This window comes from Pelmatolapia mariae, linkage group LG20 (assembly GCF_036321145.2).
Source record: "Pelmatolapia mariae isolate MD_Pm_ZW linkage group LG20, Pm_UMD_F_2, whole genome shotgun sequence".
Classification (NCBI taxonomy): Eukaryota; Metazoa; Chordata; class Actinopteri; order Cichliformes; family Cichlidae; genus Pelmatolapia; species Pelmatolapia mariae.
In genome coordinates, this window is record NC_086244.1 from 21688825 (window position 1) to 21713383 (window position 24559).

The following is a 24559-nucleotide window of genomic DNA, read 5'->3' on the forward strand; positions in this document are numbered from 1 at the left end:
ACAAAATCAAATGAAAGGTACGAAAGAAAGTGAGAGAGTCAGGTAGTGTTGGAAGAAAAGGCAGACAAAGAAAGAATGAAAGCTGTAAGGTGTGAAAAGAGACAGTATGAAATATTTTCAAGACTAACATGCTTTTATGAAGGAGAATTAAAGATATTTGCTACACAGATGATGGCCCAAGTCCGGAAAAAGTAGGTCATTATGTAAGGAATGAAAAGATGTTGGTTGCGTGGTTTACCTTGTCACAGGCGGCCCCATTGATAGTTAGGGGGAAAGGACGGACATTGCCTCGGCCCAGGTTATCTTTCTTCCGTTGGTTGCTGAACAGCTTAAGCTCTCGTTTCTCCTCCTCGTCCAGTGCATTACAATATCGTACCTGAAACAACACGACTCATCATTAGAGCTGAAACGCCACCTAACCTCTGGAAATCATAAGAATAAAGAAAAGTCTTCATGCATTACTCAGAATTTTGTTGTGTAGTTTTACCTCATTGTCATGTGGTGGCAACTGGTGAAGCAATTGCTTGATGCGGTATTTCTCTCCAGGGCTGTTGATATAAGGGACCTTCTCCTCTGGTAAGCAGTTATAATACTGATGCACCTGAAACAAAGAAAATCAAACATGTGGTTTTGCTCCTGAGTGACCTCTCAATTTTAAAATGTGTTTCAGCACATTTGACAAAAGGTAAATTAAATATTCACTACCCCTTTTTCAGTGTGCTTAGTCTCAACTCACCCCGATATAAATATTCTACGCGTTTTGTTACAAAATCCTTGATTATGTTAGTTGCTAACCTCATCTGTCTGCTGTTTGGTGCTCATAACAACTTGGAAAGTTGGAGAAAATGTTTCTACATAATTTGCCAAGTTCTTTACATCACACACAAAAGCATAATGGATGAAGTAAATACATCTGTCTGGAGGTTGAAAGTTTTGATTTATGACACAAATTTGCATATTGCACACAATTCTTTTTTTATTTTAATTTGTACTACAATATAAGGTTTTGTTGGATAAGGAGTTGTTTTAGAGTTTTTCTTTGGACATTGACTTTTTTTTTTTACTCATTTCCAGTCCAGTACTTGTACCTCACCATTTTAGGAGAAGTCTTTTTTGTTTGTAGAACAACTTAACACTGACCTATAAATCATTCAAGCTTAAAAAGGGCACCCAATTCAAGGTATGAACCAGTGTTGTGTATACACATAAAAGCAAGTTAGTAAAGAACCAATTTTAAATTGTATCATCGGGCATTTGCAGCCTGTTGCAAAAAACATCTTTAGTTAAGCCTACAAAACATGCCAAAGACACATAGAAATTGTATTTTTGCACCAACAACACCAACAACATGAATACCAGTTATTAGCCAAAAACTTGATCAGCATGGTGTGCAGTGTGTCCTTAGAAAATTTGAGGAAACTGGACAAAAAAAAAAATACACTATCCAAGAAGCTGATTAAACAAGAACTGGACTGAAAATCAGTGGCAACAGGTCTTATGGAGTGATGAATTTAAATTCAAAATTTTGCTTCAAAATGTCATCAATATCTACATAGAAGGCCAAAAGATAGGCACCACAGTGGGCTTCTACAGTCATCTTTAAAAACACAGTGGAGGTTCTGTCTTGGTTTGGGACTGCATTTTAGCCAGTGGTGCTGGGGATCTTGGCAAAACTAATGGATGAATGCAGAAAAGTACCATCCAATTTTGATCCAGCATGCAAAAAAATCTGGAAAGCATCTGGTTGGCAGCAGCTTTATTTTTCAGCATGACAATGACCCCAAACACACTGCCAAGTAAAAGCACACCTGGATTAAAAAAATAAAAAATAAAACAACACAGAATGGAAAGACTATCAGTCATGGATTGGCCTCACACACCTCAATATTATTCAAGCAGTGTGGGATGATCTTGACAGAGAATGAAGCAAAAAGGCAGCCAATATTCAAAACAAGCTTTGAATGTCCTTCAAGAAGCCTGCTAAACGTCCCCTGCAGATTAAAGAAATTAAATGAAAGCTTGTCTAAGAGCGTTCAGACTGTGTTGAAGAATAAAAGGTGTTGATACTGTATTTATGTACTGTAAAATTATATACTGTAAAATTTACCGCATTGTTATCGAAAGAAACAATACAGTAGAGAAATAAGGTCCCTTAAGACTTTTGTACAATACAGCAGATGAGGTTGAACAGTTATTTAAAAGAAGTAACTATGATAAGATGAATAAATTATAAGCTATTTTGTTTCCGTATTTTAGCTTTAAACCACATGAACACATGAGACTGAACAATCTGAAGAGAGCAGGAATTCATATTCAGTGGAGCTCTGATAAGAGTAAACCACAATAGTAAAGATGGGCAGAAAAAGAGCAAGAATAAAACAGTTATGTGATCCACTGTAAATATAAAAATATTAAATGGAAAGCACTGTACTAATTTTAAACTCCTGTGTCTGATCTTGAACTTTTATAGAGTGCTTTGCATGAGTCAGTTCAAAATAATCTTTATTTAATTTGGACTTTTCCTTGATGGAACTCCTCAGTTCACTCTTCATCTAAAAAACATTTTTAGTTCTGTTTCTAGTTCCTCAAAGACAACTTTCTTCTGCTTGGCTGGCACTCACAAATAGATGGTTTAAACAGCCGATGAGTTTGGGCTGCTGTGCTCACAGCTGGAACTGTGTGTCTGAGATGACCATGTTGAGGATATCTACTCGTTTTCACATCATACAGAGGTAAGAGTAGAAACCGATCATTTAGTCTGAAGCCTGGGGTTGTGGCTTTTATAGATTACAACAATGAATTTTAAACCGTGATTGATCTGTGAATTCCAATTATAAAATTATGATAGACAGAAGAAATAACTATAATTTCTTTAGTTATGTCAAATTTAAAGAATATTTTAAAGCTGGCCTATACAATAGCATCCAAATATCCACAATTTGTTCCTTATACAAAGATAAAAGTTGGCTGTTTAAAATAATCTACATTATTTCACTGATTCAGGGAAAAATTTTTATGTCTTGCCCTTGGAAGTTGGTGTCTGGAATTGAAAGTGTTCAGCACATTGAGATGTGTGCTGCTGCTGCAGGCACAACCTTGAACAGCACCAGGTTCTTTAAATTTTCAGCAGCTAATATTCGCATTGCTTAAAGGAAATCTTAAACTTGCACTGCAATTATAATTCACGATGCAGTAGCACTTGCCATCCGTGCCCTGAACCCTCTTTTGTAATTAAATGCTAGCCGATGAAACAGAGAAAAAGCCTTGAACGGTGTTTGAGAAGTAAACACTGAAAGGATAGAAAGCAATCTTGTTACTTGTCTCGGATTTTCAACGAAACAGGCTTTCAACGCAAAGTGGTTCAGTGTTCAGTGCAGTGTAAAGATCTATTTTACTGAAGTTTCTGCTGATTCAATTTACTTGATCAGTAGGGTGGAGAGTGAGAGGGAAAGGTGCTTCTTCTCTGTGTTGCCCGTCACGCTCGCGCTTTACTCTGTGCTGAGGAGGGTGACGCCGACTCTTATGAAAGTCAAAATCATTTGCCTTGAACCACTTTTCTCTGAGAACTGTCTCTCAACTGTGCAACAGGTGGACTTTAAAATACTAAGCCCATCAACGAATAAGAACTTTCTTCACTTTCTTTGAAATTTCTTTGTTAATCGGGAAGCAAAAATACTTTAAATCAGGGATAAAACTTCACATTCATTCAGTGTAAAGACATTTTCTACGTGATAAATGTAGAAATGCTGCTGGAGTAAATGAATGACGACTCTTTTGGCTCAAGTTGTAAGAAATAAATGTGTAAAAATGACAGATGAAGCTACAGACTGTCCTGTAATTATAAAATGTAAAATTGATTTTTTTTTGTTAATTGACAGAATGTAATTGGTGTTATTTAATTGTTTATTACTTATTTACTTTGGTGTATAAATAGCCAGTAGGATGCTGTTTTTTAGTAGGAAATGCTGAAATTTATGCCTTCAGTTATGCCTTTCCAAAGCCGCCCAGTGGGCCAGATTGAAGTCGTTGGCGGACTGATTTTGGTCCTCGGGCCTTAGGTTTTACATACCTGCTTTAAATGGTTTAAATGTGATCCATTTCATGCAAATTTGTATAGGACTCCAGCTTATTTTCATTACTGGTTACCATGTTGGACCAAAAATTGCATTGTCTCCATATTGCTCATCTTGTCCAGTCCAAAATCCACAGGTAAACGGGAACAAGTGACCGACAATAAATGCAAAATTGATAAACTAACTAATTAAACTAGTAATTATTCAGCTCTGAATTTACTGGAATCTCTAGCCTACCAAATCCTTTTTTTTAACCTTGTTAGTTGTTTAGACAAAAAAAGCAAAAACATGTTACAACAAATATTGAAAAGATCTATTGTTAACAAAGTTCATTCCTCCCATCCAATCCTGATACAACAAAACATTTTTGAAACAGTAAATGTTTTCAGCTGGGGAATTTGAGTCCTGACAGCTTGATGAACTATGCTGCAAAATTGTGATTATCTTTTAAAATGCAAGTCTCTTTAATTGTACAGAGAGAAATCAGATGTGACGGGCTTAAAATTCATTACGTTCAAGTGTATTAAAAAAAGAAACGGGCAGCTTCAAATTGCCTGCACCTCCTGTTGGATGACAGAGGCTGCAGCCTCTTTCAGCATCCTGTCAAGATGGCTGACTGGAGAAAATGACTGTTATCAGCCCATCCTGTCATCTGTTAACAGAGCACTAGGAGGCCTGTTGCATTGGAGAGCTTCTCATACTAAATAAAGACAGAAGTGTTTATACCGAATATAGTTGAACACAACCATGCTTATCTTATGTCAGAGCTGACAAAAACAACAGGCAAAAATAAAAAATGAGGAGGAAATATCCTCCTCTGGATTTACAGAGCCGATTGCATTAGCTTGGTCATGCATGCAATTAAAAGGCATTTAAACTGCAAATGAGTCCAGACAGAGAATTGCGAAACTGGTACGCATAAACATGCTGCCACACATTTCCAATTAGATTCATCCAAACATTCACTGACTCAAATTACTTCCAGTCCTCTGGGTTTAAATTTGCTAAGTTACACTAAAAACAGAGCAGACTGAGGCTTAGTGTGCCTAGAAGACCACTCAATAGTCATCATGTTTACTTGATACTGATCAGTGAAACAGCCTTTTCAAAGTGAATCCTCCTATATATTTGAAATTCTTGTACTTTAAACTCATCAGACAGCATTTCAACATTTCATCAAATCTTTTGCTGCTTTGCATCTGTTCTTCAGACAATGCAATCAACTAATCAGTGTGTGGTTGCTTTTCATGATTTCAGTCATGGTTGTCAGTCTGTCTGACTCTCAATTTGGTTTCTACACAAAGTCAGATTAACACTGACAGCTGTAAAATGTCCTTACAATTATTGCTCCCTGAAATGCTTGACAGCATAGCCTTAGTCTATTGTAAGTCATCCCTGCCCTTATCCCCACTCTAACCCGTAAGAGACTACAGCACCATGAAGGGGATTTCAAACAATGATGATATGTTGTCGTGTTTTCAGATGAGTGAATTTTCCAGCTCGGGATTACTAGGATAGATACTTTATTATCCAAATAATTTAATTCTCTTGACCGACTCGGTTCAATTTGATACGGTCTGGCACTGTTGGACAACAACAGAGAATATCTAATGAAGTACTTATTCGCGTCATAGTTTGTTTGTATCTGTAACTATATACCTGCTCAGGACTGAGGCCAGGGGGAACCCAAGCATATTCCTCCAGTGCACATCCAGAGTCATCATCAGAGGTGGAATTCCTCTGGAAATCGTACATCAGCTTGGTGATGGTCTTCTCCATCTCCAGAGACATGGCTGTCACAACATGCTCCACTACCCAAACCGCTTGAGTGGACACAGGTATTCCTGTGGAGGAAACAGGCAGGAGAATTAGGGCGAGGCAAAAAGAGATTGCAATAACAAAAAAAACAAAACAAAAAAAGATAGGAAAAGACAGATGATCTAGACAGATCAATCAAGGGACAGAAACTTTAGCATTGAAGGAACTGGTAGTGGTAATGTGTAGTGGTTTGCACGTTTGCCTAAGAATTCCCAGTTCTATTCCTGGTAGAAGACACAAATCTCTTTGGGGCATCCTTCTTGAAGGGTAACAAAATCTGCCCAATCAAACATGTGGAGCTACCCAGCATGGTGACACTTTTTGAAAAAAGAAGCAGCCATAAGTAGTTTGGTGCCTATGGCCATCTTTTATATTTGTGGAGTTTGTGTGAAAAATTCTTTGCTGTCTATCTATCTTTTGTGTTTTTACAAATCAATACATCAGTCTGCAGCTACTTTACCCAAAAATATTTCCTAATCAGTGCTTAAGATAAACCTACTATTTAAATTAAACCAGAATGTTAGTAAGATAAGATAAGATAAGATAACCTTTATTAGTCCCACACGTGGGAAATTTGTTTTGTCACAGCAGGAAGTGGATAGTCCAAAAGTTATATAGCAAAAATTAGAATACAATAAGAATAAAATACTGTACACAACTGTACAGAATAGAATAGAATAAAATAAAATACTATATACAGTAGAATAAAATAGAATAAAATATACAATAGGATAAAAATGAATACAAATTCTATATACAACTGAGTAAAAATACAACTTTTTCAGAAAAGAGTATTGCACTTAGTCTTATTGCACATGTGTGGGTTTATGTGTGTTTGATCAGTTGAAGTCTTTGTTATAGAGTCTGACAGCAGTGGGGAGGAAAGACCTGCGAAATCTCTCCGTCCTGAAAAATAGTAACACAGTACAGTAGCTCCTGATTGGTTTCACAGATTAAAGTTTTATTGTCACTGGGTGATTGTACTGCGCAAACTAATTAAAATCCACTAAGAAGTCAAGGAGGCTGACGGTCACATCCAGGCCAAATTAATGTCACTTCACCAAAATCTGACCAATGCACCACGACCTATAGTACTGTCTGATTGATTTTAAAGACTACTACTAGTCCAGCAACTGTTGTGAAAATAGAAAAGTGCCCACAAAACAAGACAAAACAATATGACTTTGACCTTGAGCACAGTCATCAGATGACCACTGTGTGAAAGTTTGACTAAATCCTGACCAGTGTTCTTGGATGAGCAACGATTCTTGCAAACTGTGGACAGATGACAGACACCTCGCTATTACATAAGCTCCTCGGGTCCCCAGCCAACAAGTTATCCTTTTTTACAAAAATAAAAACATAAATGTAAACTTCACAGTAGATAAAGGTAGAAGACCCACAAAGTCAGTAGAATTAATAGCAAGTCAGTGGGATCTTTGTACAGATCTTTTAGAGATAAAGTTTGGAGAGCCCCAAAGTCAGTGGGATTGATCTGCTGGGGGTCATGGCTGGCTCTGCGGGAGTCTTCAAATCTGGCAATCCATCCAATATATAAATATTTCAGTCTGTAAGTGGTGTACTGACCAACAGCTTAAAATTTTAATCAAGTCTGTGAAACACATTCAGAATAATTCCCCCCCAAAATTACACAATATCAAAGTTGCTCGCCAGTCCCAGGACTTTATTATCAGCAGACAGTGTTTCATCTGCATTTACTGTGTTACTCAGAGGTATGGACAACAGATCAGTTCAATCTTCTCCTCCTTCTTTCTGTTTGAGAGGAGAACAGCTGCACACATTACTGGCACATGAATAATTAACAGCAGTAAAATCGCCTCCACCAGCAAAGTATGAAAATGAAATGCAACTCATTTCGCAGGATATTTAGTGAGCCGGCAATGAGCACAGGATGGAGGTGTGTTTACATCTCATGGATTGTTATTTCAAAAGCTGATGAGTGGAGAGATATTACAATTAATTAATGCAAATTGGGAGAAACAATTGTTCTTTATAATGCTGTCTATGTCTCATATAAAAATGAGAAACCCATTGTGTTGCAATTAAATAGTGCCGTCTGACCAATGCAGACATGTACATAAAGATGAGACAGCAGATGACACATTTGTTCTGTGTCTGTAGGTCGTGCATCAAGGTCATAGCACTTGAGTGAGTAAAACAACACTAGATAATGGTCGTGGGAAAGCGTGAACAAGCCCTGACATTTGTGATTCAAAATGATTTTTCCCAAACTATGATACAGGTCCTCTCTGGCAATTTCAGAGAGCAACACCATTTCCTGCAGATTAGAAATCACATAAAAACACAGCTTAAGCAGTGGCCAAGGAACAGCAGACATTTCTACCGACTGAGCCAGTGAGTCAGCCTCCATCCAAGCAGAGCTGAGTACTGTTTATCTCTCTAAGATGGGTGCTGCTGATTTCTTTGTGAAGAGAGATCGCAGGTATGTAACCTTGAGCCTCTAGCCTGGCCCGAGGCTGTTCGTCATTAGTGCACGGAGGCTGAGTGAGAGTGGGCCTGCTGGGTAACCTGCAGCCTGTTGCTCCAGACAGGCATCACTTCAAATGTGATGTCCACTGGCAATGTGAAATCAGATCAGTGATTCAGTGCTGAATTTTAACAAGATTCTGTCATTATTATTTATATGGTGACAAATTCTCTTGATACCATTGTTTCTATTGTCAATATTAAAACGTCATTTGTACTCTGGGTCGTATGAGATTATGATCATTCTGATATGGCAGTCGATATATCACATTGACTGCCATGTGTTGTTTCATTGTTTTTTATTATGGTTATTTTCTTATTTAAGTGGCGCCCACAGTCACATATGGCGTCACTTGTTGCACATTACTTTTAAGGATCAGCTGGTCATTGGTGGATAGCCCAGGCTCTGGTTGCCTAGGTAACCCTCTAATGTGTTTAACAGAGCTGTTGAATGGAATGACTCATTCAAGGGCTCTGGTATTTAGTACCCTGTCATATGTCAATCATCGGTATCCTGTGTGTTCAAAAGTCTATCTCAGGACCCCCACATTTTGCACTGCCAGTGTTTTTTTACCCACTGACTTTCTGTGGTCTCTGGTCACCATGTCACTGCAAAATTGCTTCCTTTGTGTGGCTGCAGCTTTATCAAAAGGCAAGTAGACTGATTTGTACATATAGCCAGCAGCTGGGGGGAAGAGGTATAGTTCAAAGTTAGAAAGAGGTTCAAGAAAACTAAAAACATAATAGACTGTATATAAAAGATAAAAAGCAAAAGCAACACAGAGGTGTCCTGGACTTGTAACCTTTCTAATGGCCAGCACTAATGGCTCTCTTAATCTTTCCTGATGATTTTAGGATTTCATCTGCTAGTTTCAAGCTTTACTGAATACAATATGATCTTAAATTGATAAATCACAGTCCTCACTAGAGTCAAAAAGTACAAGGCAGGTCTGCTTTGTCATTGACAAGTTTCCCTATGAACAGATGGTGCCATTAGACTTCTATGCCAGCTCTACCTTCTTGCTTGTCTAGCTTCTAAACAGCATGATGCCAATGGAGGTTTCACACGGTGACTTCACTAACCAATGACTGAGGTCACAAAAGCCAGCTCTGTCTTTTTTATATCAAATGAAAGTTTATTACATGGAAAGAAGCAACGACACCTCTGTTATAACTGTAAAAAAAAAAGTAGCAAGCACTCCAAGTAGTCACAGTGCCTGGCTAGGGATTAGTGACAACATTTTTTGTTAATTAAAAACAACTATAGAGCTCATTCTAATGTTCTATGCATAAAATATACATCAGTAAGACTAAGCCACTGTGATGACGCACTGATTGTTTCTGGTTTTGACATTTTTAAGTGAACCTCTTATCCCAAAGCAGCAAACATGGCTGCTGATAGCGCTTTCAGTTGATCTTATGGGCCTGGTGTCAGTGATTTGTTTGGACACGTAATGAACACCTCTGAGACCCCGATCTCCGAGTTATCTAAAGAGAGATTGGCTTAGTTCAGCCAAGTATGTCATAAAGACTGAAGGCAGGGGAAACACAGCTAGCCTTAATCAAATGAGGAATAATATGACTTCCCACAGCTCCAATATTACCTTAATTACATGTTGTGTCTTCTAAGCTAACAAGGCAGCCATAATTACACAAGAATAAACTGGGTTTTACTCAGATTTTACAAACGTAAAAGTGCAGAAGATTTTTAAGATTTTGATTTGGTTCCTTTGTTATGCTGTCATTACACAAATAATGACTCCAGTGTGTAAAAGTAAGCAGCTTATATTCTAAAAATTGAATACAAAACATACATAAGGCATTAAAAAAAAAAAAAAACAAGCAATAGTGATCCTGTTCCCTGTGCCCAGTATTTGTGCTACTGAGGAGCATTTGGGATTCATTTTGCACGCACACATTGCTAGATTGAGAGGACGACAGCGTCACTGTTCGCACCAGTGCTTCGATTAATGGTCCCTTCACACCCACTTATTAAGATGTACTGTAAGTCTCTACTGTGCATTATTAAACAAAGACACAGTGTCCAACTGTTTGACAACACAGTGTGTTGTCTTTACACTCTAACTTTTGACTGAATGCACATTCAGCTGGTACAGAAGGCTGCTGATGAGTGTGTGACTTTTTGACGTAATACACACTCGCCAGGCCGACTGGTTAGTCATAGCACTCTCCTCTGTTCTTCCCCAGCAACACAAAGAGAGAGAGAGGAGAGACAAGTTGTGAAGTTTTGTTTCCTGGAGGAGGCAACTTCGGCATAATGCATTTTCAGAAAAAATGGGTAATGTATTTAGAGACGAAACAAACATTTTAACACAGTTTTCTATTATTTTTTTTAACTTACATGTAATTGCCTTCTAGGCTTTGAAGATTTATTTATTGTGCCCGCATTCACATGCCTTTGTAAATATTCCTGCCTCTTAAGAGAGTACTCTAATGGCTGATTTTGTTGATTGCTCCATTTTATGGAAAATTGTAGAAAATTATCATGTACTGCAATCATTTTTTTTCCAGTTCAAAACATGATGGTAATCTTTTTTTCACTAAAAATATATTAGCAGTTTATTTCAAGAGAAAGTAAAAAGTTTAAATGTTTCTAAAGCATTTTCATAGATGTGTATTAACCATTTAAGTTGCCCCTATAATGGCTTTTCTTAGTTTTTAGTCACTAAAGCTCTGTTTCCGATCACAATAGGAGAAGGTTACCCTAATGTTGTCATCTCAGTCACACAGCTCTGGCTGTAAGAGCAGAAGAAGCCCCACCCCTCTCCTGTTCAAACCTTCTGTTTTGAGAGGGAGCCAATCAGAAGACAGGCTGCCTTAAAGGGAAAGGAGCCCCTCTGGGATAAATAAAGAATGTTGTGGTTGCTCTAATAGAGTCTAAGGCATAAAATAACAACCTGGAAATGAGCATAATAGGTCTACAAATATACCACAAAGCCTACTTAATGTACGTTTAGTGTTATTTAGGTTTGAGGGTTTTTAAGTATATAGGTGTTAAAGGGCTTTTGTAATTAACAGTGTGTGAAGATCTGAGGCAGAAATGACGTGCCATACAAGATCAAGAGATTCCACATCTAATCGATACACTTTCAGTGAAATAGAATAAGGTAATTAGAAATTAGTCACGTTGCAGGAATAATCATTACATTATTCCTACAATGTGACTTTCTTGACTTTCACTATAACACTACATAAACATAGATAATGCAATATGGAGCTGATTAGATTAAAACATATGAAGAAAACAGAGACTAAAACAAATACCACATTTTCCTTACAGTAAAATATAAATATCTTATATTGTCATGCTTCCACAATCCCACAATGATTCACATTTGTAGTATACTTTAAAAAATAATGGTCCTACAATAAGTTCGAGCTTTACTGAAGAAGGTTTGATGTGGATTAAAACCCCTTCAGTGTCATTGTGAGTGTGAGAATAGCTTTCTCTTCACTCTCTGATGATTTCAGTCTGTGATTGGTGAAGCCCCAGGCTAAACAGAGCCGTGCAGAGTCATTTCAGGTCTCTTGGTGACCTCCGTCGCTGGTCTTCTTCTTAAAAGGTCACTGAGTTTGTGAGGACAGCCTGCCTTGTGCAGAACTACAGCTGTGCGTAGTCCTTTCATTTCTAAATAATTTATTTAGGGAGGTTCACTGAGCTGGAAATGTTCTTGTATCCATGACCTCACTTGAGCTTGTCAGATTTATTGTGGACTGTATCAGACTGACACACCTTGGCACCCACAACTAATTATATGGCATCTAAAATCTGGTGGCTGCATCTGTGATCATTTGGAGCTTCATAATAAATATGGGGAACACTAATGCAAACAAGTGTTTCTTATTGGTAATTAATTGGGATAATGAAGCAGAGATATTATCACAGTGATCAAAAAAAGGGAACTTAATTCCACATTTATTAAATGTTGTTAAACTTAAAAGTGTGTGTGTGTGTGTGTGTGTGTGTGTGTGTGGGGGGGGGGGGGGGGGGGGGGTTATACTGGCAATGATACATAGAAATATAGATATCACATACTGACGAATTTTATTTTAACCAGGTGCAGCGGCAAGTATACAGAAGAGAAGACAACTCAGCTGAAGTGTACCACAGAGAGGCTGCAGTCAGCCAACTGTAGGTCATTTGGAAAAACTCTGCAAGTTGCCATAGCAACCAATTGGTGTGCAAAGTCTTCAACAACACCCATCCAATGCGTGCCTGTAGAAATGTAGGCCCATGATTTTATTGATTTAATTATAACGTACAAAGATGGAGAATCTCCCCCTTCACTATATTTTCTCTTAAGTATGTTGACATTATTAAATAATGGACAAGGCACACTGTGTTTGACTCTTAAATCATCTCTGAACCTGAATTTAGTTTTTCTATAATTTGCCTCTTCTTCACTCGAATCCAATTAGCAGAGCCTTCATTTACACATAAATTAACCGAGATTAATCCACATCTCTTTGCCAGAGGAGAGAAGATCTTCACAACAAATTGGGTAATTTTGAGAACAAAGAGAAGAGGCTCGACGCACAATAGCTCCAATATTATTGAGAGAAGCGACTCTTGAAAGCATACGTTATCGGGAAACCGAAGGAAAGAGGCAAGATACAAAGAAACAATAGATAAAGGGCTGTAGATGCGGCGTTAAGAGCAATGCTTTTCCTTTTTCACGTGTCATGCTTCACCCACCTCCCTCCTTCCTCCTCCCATCCTCATGTGCCTCTGACAGGCTCTGTGTGGGTGTGCATGAGAGAAAGAGAAGGAGAGGGAGTGATGGAGAGAAAAAGCTCTTATTTATGTAAAAGCTGACATGAGAGGAGGTGCTCGGCTGAAGCACAGAGCCTGACCGAAGCTCTGTTAACCCTTCGCGGTCAGAGAAATGCCAATTAAAATGGACTACCTCCATGTCGGCGAGAAAGATGCTAAGCTGACTTTTAATCTCTTTATCTGTTCCCGACGTACAGAATGCCAAGAGTAATTACAATGTTACATTAGCTAACAAATTCCCCGCCTCTTTGCGTTTACAATCCTCTCTTTAAAACAACAAGCTTTTAATGGAGCTCTTCATATTCAAGACATTAGTCTGAATATTAGATCTTACAATCTGAAAAAAACTCTCTTAAAGTGAATGCAATCACTCCCTTAATACACAAAATCAGGACAAAAGAGGCTTGTAATTGTCTCAACAGCATCTTGATTGTCAGCTACCATCAGTGCTGTATGCAGACAATTATGTCATTGTAAACAAACAGTGTGCAGAATTATAATCCCAGCATAAAGTAATTAATCACTTTTGCCTGTTGTGGCTTCTGCTGCAGTGTTTCAGCAAACTGTTCAGGGTTTAGGAACACTGTTAAACCCCTAAATATGTGCTTGATACAATCAGTAAAATCAGATGCAACATATCCTCTCCTCTCTATTGGTAATGGCAGCACTTTACCACTTTCAACAGCATCACGTTCTCAAAGACTCAGCACATCTGATTAAATATTAAAGGGCAGAGTACAGTGGGAGGTTTGAAGCTTGCTGCTCACACATTTTCTGTGGTGTATATATACTAGCTATACATATGTTAAAGAATGGGTAGTGGTTTAGTTAGCCTCTTTCTGCCAACATGCATAAGACAATGCCCCGGGAGGGTCGTCGCACACAAATACACAAATTGGCATGCTATACGCAGTAGAGGCCAGTTATGGAAAATCTGAAACACATTTGCTTTTTGGCTTCAGTGGAGCTTTAAGGAAAATACAAAGTAGCTGGTTTTGATGACCTGCAATTAAACATCTCAGTGTTATCAGCCAGGCCTCATTCATTTACCCATTCATTATACGGATACTGCTAAGGTGGCACAATTATGCAGATACCAAGTGATGAAAATGCAAAATGCAAAACTGATAAAGAACCACTGGCTTACTTTGCCCATATTTGTTAAGTAGCTGTGCAAATTTGCTTAAACAGCGTCGCTGTTATTTTCCTACTTCAGACATCTCGTCTTAGCTCTTTCCACATACGCGATGAGGAGGACATCCAAAGACGGCGTCTCTTTGTGTCACTAATAATTTTCTAGTTCCCTTCATTCTCAGAGTTCTTTGGTAATTATCTGCCCAAGGCCCTTACATGTCTAGGTTTAAAACATGGAGGTGTAGGAACTGGACAGTAGAATGTAGTTATAAATTTAAAAAGTAAAAAGGTAGTTAAATAAACTATGCTGTCAGTTTCTTGGTTTCATCCATTGACATCCGGATTCTACGAACTTGCACCCGGTGCTGCACTGTGAAACTAATTTGGTTGCTCATCTCACTCCTCACTTACGTAATCAGCTGATATAATCAATTTCACGGGACCACAGATGGATGAAATCTGGTATCGTCCTCCTCACCTCGACCGGCTTCCTCATGCAAATGGCTTTTCAGCGGCTCGGCAGGTATAGTTTGGTTTGGCACTGACTGAGTGTGTTCGGTTACACTCAAAGACGCAAGAAGAACTCTTACTCGTGTTGAAATCAGCCACGACGTGATGTCCTTTCACAAACACTTAACTGCACTCAGACAGATTCATGGTGACACAACAAAGCACTTTTGGCAGGACTGAAATAGTAACCTACTGCTCCACTGATGCTGGTGTGTGTGAGCCTCCCTGCTGGACTAACAACAGCCCAAAATGTCAACCCTTGGCCTCTTTCCCCTCCCCTGCTGACCTCACTGTTATCCCTGATTAATAATAAAGGGTTATAGACACATGCACAACCTGCTCGCACACATTCGAGATTCTTAAACACACAGCCTTTCCAACCTGTCACCCAACGACGGAGGGAATTATCTGAAGCAGCAGGAAGCAAGTGTGCCAGAGCACAGTAACCTTCCATAGGGGATAATGGCACAGCAACAGGTTGTCACGAGGTAAGCGTGGCTGTGCAAATACAGAAACTCTCTTAGATGTATACACTCAATGAAAAGGAAAGCCTCTGCAACAGCATGGCAACTGGGCAAGAGGCTTCACAGGAAATGTGTTTTTTGTTTTTCTAAACATAGATACACAGATGAATAGGATGACAAGAAGGCAGATAAAAAAAAAATTCAGATTTGCTTTTACTGGGAATAAACCGTTTGAAAAAAAAAATCTTGAAAATGCAATCTTTCAAGTTATTTCAGCATCCTTCATTCCTCCATCTTGTTTCTTAAGCCACACACGCACAGACGGGGAGGTGTGTGTGTGTGTGCGTGTTTGTGTGTTCAATGGCTCTCTGAGGCCTGCGTGAAGAATCATTATCAAGGACGCTCATAAAAAACAGCCAACACACTGCTAATTCTCATCTCCGGATAGAAGCTAGAAATCGTGAAGAGAAGTTTATGATTTTACAGTTGAACGATTGGTGGCTGTCAATTTGTCATCCATCCGCAATTATGTAACCCTTCATTTCAATAACAAATGGCTCTTGTAGTGCCAATCAGCTCATAATCCAGTTATGAGGATTAAATTCTTACTGCAGCTTATTTGGATCAGGACTAACAAGAAATTAATTGAAAGGGGCTGACCCTATAGGAATAACGTTCTGCAGTTCAGCTGGCAGAACAGACTGAGAAAAGCTCTGAGTAAGTGACAATACTGGTGATATAATTGGGAACATAACACACACTCAGACTGGCTGTTTGCATTTTTCACGCAGTGTTGTCATCAGTAGCTGGAGGGACAGGATTTTCATGTGCCGAAGCTTTGGATCCTAAAAAGTACAGGCGACTAGACCAAAATGCTTAAAATTAAAGCAAATAAAGCACTCTCTCTCTCTCTCTCTCTCTCTCTCACACACACACACACACACACACACACACACACACACACACACACACACACACACACACACACACACACTGTTCATTTCCTTGATGTGCTAATTGCTGGAGGTGTGTTTCTGAAATCCAAAGTAGGACTCTTTTACCTACAGATGCACAAAATTTCACAAGAACCTGAAAAGCTGTAATTAAAGGGTGACACATTTCTGCTCCTCTCCCACTGTGTGTGGGATGGCCTGAAATAGAATTGCAGGGTTTCAACAGGCGAATCACCCTCTACACCGCTGCACAGGCACCATCCGGCGACTCGGGGAATGGAAATGGATACTGCACGCGTCCTCGTATTTGTTGGAATTTTAACGAATGATCAGACAGACAGGTGCGATCGGGTACGATGACAAGCAGAGCTGAGAAGCGATGGGCTGCCACAGGCGCAGTGACTCTATCTGAAGTTGCGATTATATATATATATATATATATATATATATATATATATATAAACACACAAAGTGAATCAGTCTCCAGACCGAGCCTGTGACCTGTGCAAGCGGGGCAGCTGGGCGGGCAGCGGCGCATGTTTTCCCTCAACAGCTGCTGGTGATTCATAAACTGAGGCTAATTCCTGTGTGTGATGCCATTTACATCATTTGCCTGAGGGTGTACTCTTCAATATGGGACCGTTATTATTCCACAGTGCCTTGTGTTGCTGGTGGGGTAGAGGGTACATGTGCGCTATATCTGTGCTGCCTTGTATTTGTTTGTCTGTGCATGTGTGTGTGTGTGTGTTAATGTGCCTGTGCGAGTATGTGAGAACGAGAGAGAGCGAGAGAACACGAGAGAAAGAGTCTGTTGCTATGCACTTTTACACGTCCTCCCACTGGTCTCTTCACATGAAAAATCATGGCAGAGAGAAGATGAACACACATAGCTGGGCCATTTTCCTGTGATGCAACAACATTTTAGACATAAGAGCACGGAGAGCTTCAGCGGAGCGTCAGAGGTCGGCCAGATCCCAGAGCCGTCTTGATGCTGTGAGGGAATAGGGCTTGAACCCCTTTAAATTGCTTGTTGTTTTGCCGGATTGCTCCATTACTACAAAGGATTCCAGGGTTAGAGCAATGAGGAAGTCACTGCTGTGTTTTATTGTTGAGTCAAGGCAGTATGTAATTTTGCGGTTAAAACTAGGGTGGGGTGTAATGTTATATTGGCTATTATGTAAGTTCTGATTTACGTAACGATTCACAAACTAGGTGCATGTATGACTGAAACAATTGTCCTTTCTCCCACTGACTGTAAACAAAGCAATGTGCAAAGTTTCCATGAAGAAAACAAACGTTGTTGCTTCTCAAATAGGCAAGTGCAAGTTTTCTTGTTTATTTTTTTTAAATAAAGTTCAGAAAATCGGTTTGGTTACAATTAAGATAATGCAGTTAGGGCTGGTCACCTTTGTTAAACTTTTATTTTTTCTCTGCCAATCTCCTCTCCTCAACCCCTTCCCTTTGCAGATTTTTACTCCTTTGCACCTGCTTCTATTCCTTCTAGAGTTTTTTTTCTTTTCTTTTTTGGTTTTTGGTAATGTTTTTCACCCTCAAATGACTGACGCTGTCATTTATTTTGTTGGGAGAGCAGTAAATGTGCCAGAGCTAAATGAAATTGGGCACATTTGGACAGCATTTTTATTGGCTTTAACAATAAGTTCAGATAAAACGGTGCAACACTGCAGATTAAACACAACTCAGAGAGGGACTTGACATAGGGGTATACTGATTTAATTGTAGTTCCCTTAAAAAAAGCAATTTCATCGTGTTACTTCTTTCCTGTGTAATTACCCCAGTGTTATTATGCAACCTACAGCTATGCTCATTGGGTTACGACCGGCGCTGACAATGGCACACATATGAAACACCGGTATATGTGCACCCCTAAAGGGATAAATTATATAAGATGAAATATGTTTAAGGCCAAGAAAGAAAACCCTTTTCTTTTTCTGAAACTGGTTGGTTATGATGCTACGGCACTCTATGAATTTCACAATCTCATCGCTCCCTCCAGAAATAATGTTAAAAATCTCAATATATTTCCATAATCTCCCTTTTACTGGCAGCGAACTAGCCGCAATGTTTTTTTTTAAACCGACGCAGAAGGGCTGACGAATGTGTGGCTGCTGCCATATGGGAAGGATTTACTTCTCACAGTGCATGTGTAAAGTGCTGTCCATACGAAGAGTCGTCTTTTCATGTTCAGACCAGGTCTGAGTTGTGTGAGTGCTTTACAACGTTTTGGATCACTTTCTCAGTGCAGCCGTGATTAGTTAAGTATAAGTGGTACAATGGAGAATAAACCACATCTTTTCACACAGCTTTCTAGCAAATAGTTGGTGGGCCACTGAGGTAGTAGTAGATGCATCATTTTTGCTGTAAACAAAAAGCAAGCAACAGAGACCTCTGTGCAGATAGCAATGTGAACTAGCAACATTTGCTCCCCGCTGGACCCTGATTTTATACAAAGGAAATACAGAACTGAATATATAAATTACCCAAAATCAAAAGATTGGAGAAAGTAGCCAATAGAGGCATGATTCATTTGACACCCTCTGTCATTGCTGTAGCACTTTCCCAAAACCCATGCTTTGTGGAGCGACTCAACAATGGACGTCATGTAATGACTCACGCCGGCAAACAAAACATGCAAGTTGACTGTGACAGTACAAAAGAAGCACACAACAAGATGAGACAAATCCATTAGATCTCAGTAGAGCCAGACAAAACCAGGGTGAGATGGTCTAACGGTGCTACAGGTGTTCCCAAGTGAAAATGCAAATCTGTTAAACCCTCGCATGAATTAAAAACTTGCTGAGAGAAAGAAAAAAATATGACTACATATAGACCAGCAGTGGCTACCATTATTTCTGATAGAGCTTTTTTTTATTAACTTATGACCTTTAGTCACAAGCGATATGATGCAGCACAATAAGACAAACACCAGCTAGTCTGTGTGGCTAAATGAAGAATACTGTCATAAAAGATGGCTGTGACATTGCTTCAATAGCAAAAAAGCAGGCCAATCTTGATCCGTGTACAGAGGCGATCAGTTACCATTAGCCTAAAAGCCATTCAGCTAACAGCTCAAAGCTGTAGACATTATCACAAAACATAATTAACTAATGAGAAAAACCTGGTGGCCATTAGCCGTGATTCTGCAGCTGAAGGGCAGTGACAAGACGTCGGACTTAAATGGGTTATAGTACTGCACCGGGGACAAATATAGTGAGTGTACGTGTTCGTGTGTGTGAGAGAGAGCAACCGTTGGGCTTACAAAGGGTGAAATAAGAGGAATAATTATGATACCTCATTTTGTGATAAGAGCTGCTTCCCAGACGGAAAGAAAAATAAATATATCAAGCACCTTAATAGAGGGTAGATAACTGAATAAGGTTTGGTATAAGAAAAGGTAGAAAGTGAGATGGAGATTATGCGGGGTAGGATAAAAAGGATAAAAATGATACCAACAGAGGTGAGGAGACAAGGGGTCCAAGGGGAGAAGTCTCCATTCCTGACTGAACTACAAATGGATCAGCCTCGAAGTTGCCAAGTTTCAGATTTAAGAGCTTTAAATCTGTCAATCTGTCTGGTGAAAGAATGATGTCTAACAGAGTTTGTACTTAGACTACATTAAGACTACACTTATCTTGCCATTGATATACTCTTACAGATGTGAAAGCTGACTATTAATGTAACCTTGTAATCTGAGGTGTCAAAATGATAACTATAACTGCAAAGTTATACAAAGTGAGCAACTCACTGTTCTGCTAAAAGATCATTAGAAATCCATAGGTGTGGAGCAAAAGGTAAAAATTAGCAGACTGGTTAAACAAATTCCCTTATAGACACAACGATCCAAGCCAGACAACAAACAAATTGAAACGCAAAGGTATAATAAAACATCCTGATCTGGTTGAGATTTTTACAGTCTAATTGGTTTTTAACAGTACTGCTCTTGTCCAAAGGCAATAAATCTACTACAACATCTGTTCAGCGAAGCCTATAAAGCGACGCAAAATGGAAAGCTCTGTATGTTGTTGGATTAACAAGTGCCATTAAATCATGTCTGTTAAAAGAGTAAGAGGTACTTAGCTTCTCTAAAGTCATTAATGGATGATTTAGGGCTTGCCTGAGCAACGCTCTGCGGAGACCATGCATGACGCTGCGAGCCCTGAGAATGGGGGAGCGTCCTGCTGTTGGAAAAATCATTAGCCGAAACCTCAAATTCAATTACTTCCTCGTTACTGGATCTCCCCTGATGGTGCTCTGGAGGACTTTGCAGCCAAAATAACTCCCGTAACTCCTCCACCTTTGTGATCTCCCCTGCCAGATGAGAGGGCCAGCATTAGCAGCTGCCATCAGGGATCAACACAAGCAGAAGGAGTCAGAGAAACATTTGGGGGCGTTAGCGGGGGACAGCAAGTAAATAAATATGAATGAAGTCCAAAATGACGAGGTACGATTAGTTTTTGACCAAATAACACAAGTTTGATTCAAAAATAGAAAGCGCTTTGTTTTGTTTTTTACAGGTACTCTGACATTTACTTCTGTAAAAGTCATCAGTATTCAAAATCCTTCATTTCTCATTATAATGGCCAAATCAGAGATGCAATCATTGTTGTTACCAATATGGAAATACAGTTTCAGAAATTGTATTTAAATTTTTAGTATAGCATTATTGCATCTGTAGACCTGCTAACAAATAAAACATTTAATTTAATGTAATTATTATTTTTAGCAAGAGATCACAAAGCAAAATGCAAGGAAAACCTTAATTTAATCTTTAAAAATGTATTATAGCCAAGTATAGTGGTAGAAAATATAAATACTCAAATAAGGTAATATTTTAAGTACTTTTAAGCATTTAAAGTGTTTTGTTGTGAATGCCACTTGTCCACTAACTGCATTAACAAGTTAAAAACCTAAATGAAGGCGTTAATAAAAAGATGGAAAAAGAAAGTGAGCGTGTAGGCTGTGAGCACCTTTCTATACTCTTCTTGGCTTCCAGGAGTCCCAGAGGGAATGGTTGAGCCTGCAGAGAAAGCACTGTTGGGCTGAGACAAGTGGATTAACAGTGATCTTATTTTGCTTGATGAGGGGGTTGATGAGAGGCAGGTGCTGCAGCTTTGGAGCAGATTTGTTGGTCAGAAGTATTTGAGTTTGAGTGGTTTTTACAAAGGGAGGCATAATAGCTAACAACTTTGCCCGCATTATGTTCTCGTGTTGTCAAAGCTGTCTACATTGATGCAGAGCTCATAGTAGGAAACCAAAGATTTGATCTGTGAAGTAATTATCCTGCAGCTTCACAAAAATGAAAGGTGTTTGATTTCAGTATAGTTTTACATTTACCTGCACAACATGATTTGTGGATATCCATTTAGTCTCTAAAAGGGCTTTCCCAATGCCTCTGATGAACCCCTGGGCTGCATAAAACATGTCTATTGGATGGATTGCCACGATATTTGATACAGACATGCCCTGTTCCCCTCAGGATGAATTTTATTGACTTCTGGCAACCATGGGGAAGTTAAAATTTCTTGGCATGATGCACGTGTTAGAATAGGACTGTGAACATGCTAAAAATGCTTTTACCTGACATTAGGATTTATCTCATAGCATCTCTGTTTAAAAAAAAAAAAAGAAGTACAGCCTTGCAGAGCTGTGGTGTGACTATTGGGACAGTTTAGCTACCCTAAACTGGCAACTATAATCAAAACCCAGCTACAATATAATCACCTTCTCATGGTTGAAATTGTCTGAATGAAACTGAATCCTAAACGTCCTGAGAAACCCTGCTTCAGCCAACAGAAGAGAGAAGAGATCACTTTATTGGCCAAACTTCCCAAATCATAGAGTGAAAATGCAAATATAAGAAGAAATATGGTCCACACTGTTTTTTTACAATCTGAATCGTATTGGAGTTGAAGGGGGTATAATACGAGGTCATGAGATGAGATTTGAGGAGAGAAATGGGAAAGTGAAAAAGATAAAATAAGAGGAAAAATCTGAATTTAGATATTTTCTTAAGATGACAGCTGAAATTCATGGAATGGGGAGGTGACACAGAATAGCAAAGGTCTCTGGATTTAGATCGGGGGCGTTTGGGTGATGGGATTTCTGTCTGCTTTTTATGCATTTTTCTCCCTTCTCTGTGACCTGGGTATCAAGTGAGAACTGCCAATCAGTAAAAAAATGCCTTTGGGTACCGACAAAGAGCACAGACCCTTCCAGAAGACCTTGGAGCAAGAACTGCATCCTATGCATTTTTAAAAAATCTAGTATGAATTATTTAAAATTAAGTCAAGCAAAAGCAAAAAAAAACTGAGACTGAATTAATATCAAGATCCAAAAATTTAATGAAAATATTTTATATAATTTTATTTCAGATAATGCACTGTTTATATATTAACATTTATTTAAAGGTTCAATTTGTGAATGTAGAAATTATATTTAAGTTATCTTACATCTGTCTTTCATCTTGTCATTACCAAGTTAGACAGAAATGCCTTAATTCTTAATGGCACAGATTTAACAAGGTGCCGGAAATATTCTTCAAAGATTTTAGTCCATAATTACGTGAAAGGATTACACGGTTTTGTTGGCTGCACATTCATGATATGAATCTCCTGAGCCACAACATCCCAAGAAAGGTGCTGTACTGGACTGCGATCAGTGGACTGTTCATGTTCAAGAAACCAGACTGAGATGATGTGAGCTTTGTGGCATGGCACATTGTCCTATTGGAATTAGCCATTCCATGTTCATGTTCATTTGACATCAAGGGGGCTAAAGTGTGGCAAGAAAATATCCCTAACACTATTACACCACTTGAACCACTGTAGTGGTTGTAGAACCACTAATACAATGCAGGGTGGGCCCATGCTTTTATGTTGTTTATGCTAAACTGTGAACACACCATCTGAATTTCACATCATTAATCAAAAGTCATCAGACCAAGAAATGGCTTTGTGGCCTTCTGTTGTCTGATTTTAGTGAGTCTGTGCAAACTCATTTTCCTGTTATTAGCTGTCAGAAATACAGCAAATTGCTGTAACCAATTTACTACAGCAGAAGACCATAGCAAACAGGCTACGGTCTTCTGCTGCAATAGCCAATTAGCTTTAAGGTTTGATGTGTTGTGCATTCAGAGATGCTCTTCTGCATACCTTGGTTGTAACAAGTGGTTATTTGAGTTACTGTAACCTTCTAATCAACTCAAAGCAATCTGACCCCTGACTTTTTACATCAACAAGACATTTTCTCCAAGAAAGCTGCTGCTCATTGGACTATTTCTCTTTTTTCTACATTAAGAGTCACTTAAATCACCTTTATTCCCCATTTTTATGCTCAGTTCAAACTTCAGCATATTTTAAAACATGACTTCAGTGTCATAGTGTAAAGCTGCTACACTGGTCATTTTAAACCACTTCAAGGTCACTTTAAATCATTTATACTGTAAATTGTAAATTTAGACTTTTATTGATCCTTTTTACCTTAATTTTAAAGTGTATATAAATTCCTTTTATGTTTCCCTTAGTCTTAAAATGTATATATATTTCTTACCCTTCTTATATTTATTGTTGTTTTTTGCACTGAATGGAACTGGAGCCTCATCATCTCATCTCTCTATATACTGTACTGTATATAGCAGAGATGACAACAAAGTTTACTTTGACTTTGACTAAATATCTCTGTTATATGGGCCCTGGCTCATCACATCATGTCAACATATATATTTATACTGTCCAACCCATTAAAATTTAATTTTTAACACACTTAAGTAATTTGTTGTGTATAGAATTAAAAATATGACACGACTTGCAATAATAAATTATATTGTCTAAAATTACAGCACCTCCACTCAATGACAAAAAATGAAATGTGGCTGTTAGTGGAAGAAGTCATGCTTAGTTCTTCAAATAGTGCTTAAAATAAAGATGTAACTTTGTACATTTTGTGGCATTTGCAATATTCACTTGTAAATATCGTAAAATTAATTAACTTTTAGAAACTTTGAGCTAAGCATGAATTTTAAAGTACTTTAAATATCCATGTCATTTACCATCATAGAGCCACAAGTGCATAGACTTCTTACCCAGGCTGATTGAATATGCTTTCACTGGCATTTTATGACCATTTGAGATATTTTGGATGTTAAAATGTGCTCCATGGGTCTGTGTGTGTTCAAAGGCATTTTCATAAGCATAAAAATGCTATTTCAGAAGACCAATGATGATGCCATTAGTACGAGTATAGAGTGAGTATTAAACCTCAGGCCACAGCATAACTACAGACGATTCC

General features: G+C 38.6%; 1 protein-coding gene across 1 annotated transcript in view; it reads right to left on the reverse strand.

Annotated features, from left to right (window-relative positions):
- Positions 1–24559, reverse strand: part of LOC134618921 (prickle-like protein 2) — a 37328-nt gene that overhangs the window by 4865 nt on the left and 7904 nt on the right. The window contains exons 2-4 of the mRNA XM_063464541.1: positions 5733–5917; positions 488–601; positions 239–376 (exon numbers count right to left, since the gene is read on the reverse strand). Coding sequence (XP_063320611.1) covers positions 239–376; positions 488–601; positions 5733–5864 — 384 coding nt within the window. The 5' untranslated portion in view covers positions 5865–5917. The remainder of the gene's footprint in view (positions 1–238; positions 377–487; positions 602–5732; positions 5918–24559) is intronic.